The sequence below is a fragment of the Eimeria maxima genome, genomic scaffold (genome assembly GCF_000499605.1).
Source record: "Eimeria maxima Weybridge genomic scaffold, Emw_scaff1011, whole genome shotgun sequence".
NCBI classification, from domain to species: domain Eukaryota; phylum Apicomplexa; class Conoidasida; order Eucoccidiorida; family Eimeriidae; genus Eimeria; species Eimeria maxima.
The window spans coordinates 8,293-14,297 of NW_013564066.1; the positions used below are offsets into that span (position 1 = coordinate 8,293).

The 6,005-nt window shown below is 48.3% G+C and overlaps 1 protein-coding gene across 1 annotated transcript; it reads left to right on the forward strand.

Moving 5' to 3' along the window:
* Positions 1–1,468: 1,468 nt before the first annotated feature.
* Positions 1,469–1,906, forward strand: EMWEY_00047190 (hypothetical protein; the record flags this gene model as incomplete). Its single annotated transcript, XM_013479252.1, has 1 exon — positions 1,469–1,906. One exon carries the CDS (start codon positions 1,469–1,471, stop codon positions 1,904–1,906), a length of 438 nt encoding a protein of 145 aa, XP_013334706.1.
* Between the last annotated feature and the right edge of the window lie 4,099 nt (positions 1,907–6,005).

The window sequence follows — 6,005 nt, forward strand, 5'->3', positions numbered from 1 at the left end:
CTCCAACTGATACTAATGGCGAGTCCTACGCATTACATTGTAAATTGGGATCCCAGCGGATCATTTTCTCCAAGCACTTACAGGGTTCTGTACTTGACGTCCGCTATTAGTGGTTTTCCGTCATCCACCGTTGCTGGAGTATAGGGTCGTCTTTGGGTTAATGAAAAGAGGGGTTTGGCGCGGAAACGCATCCAGAGCGACAGGCTCTTTTGCACACTCACCATCCAAGCTGTATATCAGAAAAATCTTGGAGGCAAGAGCCAACTCCAATTATTTCCATCTTTGGAAGCAATGTGGGCCCATCCAGGGCGCAGCCTAGGAATATTCCGCATACGGTACTGATATGTAACGGTGCGCTTAGGTCTATTTGTTTTGTACTGAGTCACAAGAACTTGGAATTGCTTTGGTGGTTCTCCATTATAGTTCTGAGGACTTTGTGGCTCAGCAGTCCAAATTAACCTGAGGAAGCCTGTGTACCTATTCATAGCAGTGATGTCTCGCTATTCTTTCCTCTGTTTTGTGCACACGTTCCTGAACTCCTGCAAGGTTTGTCCAGAACTAGAAAGAGGCTGGCGCACACTGATGGCAGCTAGAAACAGGTTCAGCATCCGGGTCCGATGATGATTGTATCAAATCTTCATTACAACCACGGTTTTAACGCCAGGGCTACTGGGTTGCTCCTTCAGTTGTTTATTGCATTTTCCCAATAGCACTAACGGCAACAAATTTCACTGCCGCCCTGGCAATTCTGCCATGCTCATCTCATGTTACCTTCTACCTGGACCCCGCGCATGTAGAAGGTGCACAGTAGTTTATACACGAAATAGAGAAATTAAATAATGATTCATGTTGTTGCGTCAACTGCCGGGTATGTTGTTGCTATAATACTTCAGTTGTCGTGAAAGTGCAATGCGATTGGCTTTGGACACCATTGGATATCTGGAAAAGCTAACTCGTATGGGCCTAAACATAAATAGCGAGGGATTATAAGGCTACATGATCCAAGAGTGAATGAACTTAGTGCCCTTTCAATATTCAACACATGGCAGCAACCCCTCTATGGCTAGGCTAGACTGGGGGAGGAAAACAAATATCTAGGACTTCGGCCTTAACGGTTTGCTTTCCTTACTGTAGATTCCGAAGCTCAAGGCGTCTTAAAGGTAGCACTTCCATATTTTTGCTGGGAGCCAGGGGTTTCTGGCCAAATAAAGCCACCCTACAATGCGCCGCTACAGAGGTGTCACGTGGATTTCGCTAAGGAGAAACTGACAAGAAATCCGTCAGATTTAGGACAGTACTTATTCTTGTAATGCATTTCATACCTCTTCAAATTCGGAGAGAAGCTGGAAACAAGTGACTGAGATCTTGAGGGCCGCATCCATTCTTGCCTGTAAATTCTTGCGTTCTTGTTCACCCCACGAGTCGCACCCCCTGCATGCGTTTGCATGCAGGGGGGGCGACTCGTGGGATGATTAATCGTGTCCAGAGGTTTGGGTGCCTGACCAGGAAATATACGGGAGTCGGCATGAGAGGCTCCATGGAGGGGCATGGGCTGAAGGAGAAGAAGCGCAGACAGCGAGGGATGCAGAAGAAAAACCTATCCACCGTGCCATCTACCGGGTCAGGCGAAGCCCTGCGGCTAAGCAAAGGAGGCCAAGCGGCTTCCCGCCAGGGGACTCTATGGTATGGCCTGACGCAGCTCAACGGGGCGTCTCGGCAACCGTGGTGGGGGCTGGCAACATCGAAAGAAGATAACTATATCTCTTCCTGGCTCGTTGCAGGCAAGGCGTTTGAACGGTATCGGAGAGCTGTGGCTGGTGTCCAAAAGGTGGCTTCGCTTGTACGGCTCAATAGATACGAGGAGGAGGGGGCGTTAGCCAGTACAGCACCTGAGTTGCACAACTAAAACTTTCCAAACCATGGTAGCAAAATGGTTTTCTGAATTACTGTCGTTTCAAATCGCGTGTCCTGTTAACCGTCCAAGAGACGTAGCCGCAAAGGCTGCCACAAGAAATGGACTGGAATATTACATATCCTCGGCACGGGCTTGCAAGTGTCGACAGCAATTCCTTGGTTGTTGTTGTGACCACGCCTCCCTATGAGGCATGACTGTTGAGTGCGCAACCAGCTGTGAACAGAGGAGTGTCCTAGTCCCCACTCTGCCCACATATAGTGCGAGTCCACGGGCGTGCACGCGATTCCACCATTGGAGCCCTCGTATCCGGGCAGTTTGTCTTCGTCCACGGAGCCGAGTGCTCCGGGAAGGGAAAGTGCTGCTGCTTCTCCACCGTTAGACGAATTTGGGGGACTGGACCACCGGGAGCCTTTCGGATGGGCCCCTTCAACCGATGATGGGGCGCTCGTTTCAAATGCTTCCATAGCCAGAGGACGATCAAGACGTGATCGCAGCAACTTTGCACAGCCAGAAGCAACTACTGACAGGAACAATAACGGATACGCCCCGTCGAGGCGGCCTGATATTGGCCTCTCCACTAACACCCGCGCGGAACCAAAGAATCAGGTTCCAGAATCAGGTTCCATCAATCTGTGGGGCTGCTGGGGCCCTAACCGGAGTTATCGTTCAGGCGCATATGGCTTAATTCCAAACGCATGAGGAGTTCAAGTAGTAGCGACACAAGCGTTCGTAGCGTTAATATGCGTGCTCTTGAGTAGGTTGAACATCAACAGCAATCCCTTGCCGTTGATGTTCAACCTACTCTTCTGTACGCACAGACAATTCGACACACTACTTCACTGTGTCTCTTCGTGGAGGACTTCAAGACCAACATATTCCACGTCATAGTCCTCCGAGAGTCACGTAGAGGAATGAGGCGCTCTCTGTCCTAGGTTTCGGAGTGGCCATTTGTGAAGGGGCGAAGGGCTTTTGTAGTTCCGGAATGGTCCCTAAAGTAGGGAAGAGGAGTGTGGATATGTCGGCATGCTTTCGATACCCCCGTATTTGTTGGTTTGAGTGCCCGTTTCCCGGTTGAGTGGCGCAGCGCAAATACTAGTGTGGATGTGCTTTCACACGCCGTCAACGGGTCGAGTCGTTCATTGCCACAATTAACATGCGATGGAATGTGCCCTTGCATGTTTCGGTGAAGAAACATCGCAATTACCTTCTGATGTGGATGCCAATAGTGTACGTATCTCCATGCGAAGACATGTTGCTCGTGTTTTCTTTTGCATCTAACCTACGCTCACTAGTGCCAAAGAATTGCCGCTTCCCTAGCTGTTATGATGACAAACTCTCCTGCGGTGCCTCTGCACAGCCTGGCCAGTGATGGCGCATCTTCACAACCAGTGGAGAAGAACTGCGGTGTGAATTGACTATCCTGATATGAGAAAAATCGGGGTTTAAGCCTCAAGACTTGCAAGCCGAGGAATTAGTTTGAGGAAGCCTCATCTGTATGTCTTTTGGATGTTGTCGTACCATCCAGTCGGTTCATTCCCAACGAGTAACTGTATGCGGTGCAGTTGAGCATGAAGCATGCCACTGGCACCACAGTGTTGCACAACGGTCACGCTGCCCTGTCTCTGTACGTTACGTTTTGTGCAAACGGATACAGGCTCACTGGCTGATGATACATCACTACATCCCCGTTAATGCGCGATTTGTCGTCCAACGTTAATTAAGCTGATGCGGACGATGCGACCAGGTGCTGCCATGTATCTAACTACGTTGTCATGTCACTCACGTGGTAAACGAAACTTAAGCTTTTAATCGACAAAATACAGGGTAGTGTTAGAATTGAACTGTCACCTTTACACTGTAAAGTGTCAAGGCGATGGTTAAAAATGTTTAGTGTTTACATTTGTTATGTATATCAATTAAAGATATTTTAGATTTTAATATATGCGCGTTATAATAAAGCTTGTTATTAATAATTTCACCCTACTTGCTATTATTTCTTCCTACTCCGTAAGTCACTGAATCTGGAGAAACACATAGTACATAGACATGGACGAAGCAATTGCCATTTGACTCATGCGCTGGCGATTGCATTGTCCGTTGGGGCCATCCCTTTTGCGAAGCAAACGGAGTAGGGAGGAAGCTCACTCACTGTACACATAACAGCCCTATGCGGGAGGAAGGAATTACACCCAGACTAAAACGACACAAACGAAACAAGCGAAAAACCGAGAGATGCCAAAGCACGGTCGGCGGCTGGACGGAGACGCAGCCTAGATTGAAAGAATATCCAGAGATCACCACCCATCGTTTCGTCGACGGGAAACCGAAACACGTAGCTTTTGCGACACCAGTTAACCTCCTGAATTTCCTCTTTACACATCAGCATCCCGAAGCTCATACTTGGCTTCGCTAGGTTCCCCCAGACCCAATGCAGCGGGCAGCGGCATTTCATTTAGCGGTCAAGACGGGTTCAGCAAACAGGATTCATCGCATTGGCGATGCAACTTGAATTTCGAGGCTTCTGGCTCCCCTATCTAGTAACCCAAATACTTCGCCAACGTCCTACTCGCCTTGACGCTTACTGCCTGAAAGGATCACTCAAAGGCATCTCATATATCACGGTTATATATGAACAGCCAGTTGCGCCTCCATCCACTCTCGATGCACGTGCCCATATATTTGTAGTGCGCATATTTGGCTTCCCTAGGTTTCCGGAGGCGCACATCCTTTAGCGGTCAAGACGGGTCCAGCAAACAGGATTCATCGCATTGGCGATGCAACTTGAATTTCGAGGCTTCTGGCTCTCCTATCTAGTAACCCAAATACTTCGCCAACGTCCTACTCGCCTTCACGCTTACTGCCTGAAAGGATCACTCAAAGGCATCTCATATCGCGATTATATATGAACAGCCAGTTGCGCCTCCATCCACTCTCGATGCACGTGCCCATATATTTGTAGTGCGCATATTTGGCTTCCCTAGGTTTCCGGAGGCGCACATCCTTTAGCTGTTAAAATGGGTCAAACAAGCACAATTCATCGCTTTGAAGAATTTTAAATACAACTTAAAGTCATATAATATAGCGATTTTTTATAAGCCCCCAGTTGTATGCTAATCGATGTTCTCGGGCATTCGCCGCACAGCTCCAATGGTAGGCAGCACTGGAGTTGGATCCATTCGGCTTTGAAGAATTTTAAATACAACTTAAAGTCATATAATATACGGATTTTTTATAAGCCCCCAGTTGTATGCTAATCGATGTTCTCGGGCATTCGCCGCACAGCTCCAATGGTAGGCAGCACTGGAGTTGGATCCATTCTCGCTGCATGAGTACAAATAAGTCACATGAGGAACTTATATTCAGCTGCCATCACACATCAACATATACCTTCCGGAAACAAATAAGAAACTCTCATTGTAAACGATGTTGTGGACTTCTCCAGGCGCACCTGCGTCGAGTTCACTACTGCTCCTTCGGTATAAACACAAAACGCCGCATTCAACATAAACTCCAGCACACTTACTCACACGGGCCACCGATCACTGAAGTCCACAAGCCACACCAGTTGTACGTATTTCGTTCCCCTGGGTCTCCAAAGGCACACTTTCTTCAAACATCGAGTTGGGTCGATCCAGCATACTTCATTGAACTGTAGGTGCAAGAGTGTTTCCGAGGTTGATGGAAGCGCAATGTAGCACACCAAACGCGCAGAAAACGCAAACCACTCCTCGCCTAGACACTCACAAGCTGAGCGGATCATTTAGACGCCTCGAATGTCGACGGACCTTCGTTATCAGCAACGACGTACATCGGGAATCCATATTGGCGAATATCAAGGGAACTGCTGCCAGGAGTAAGCAGAGGTCGGACTAGAAGCACGGTCGCTGCAAAGTTGCAATGAAGCTAGATCACAAATAACAGCACGTCATCCAGTACACACCAACAGTCACTTTCAAGAGGCAAAGAAACGCCTTCCCGTGGCAAAGGAATTCGTGTGTCTTGTTTGCATGGAAACTCACTCTCTGTCCGATGATCTAAGCAGCACGCATTTGGCGACGATGAGAAGCAATGAATTAACAGAACAGACCTT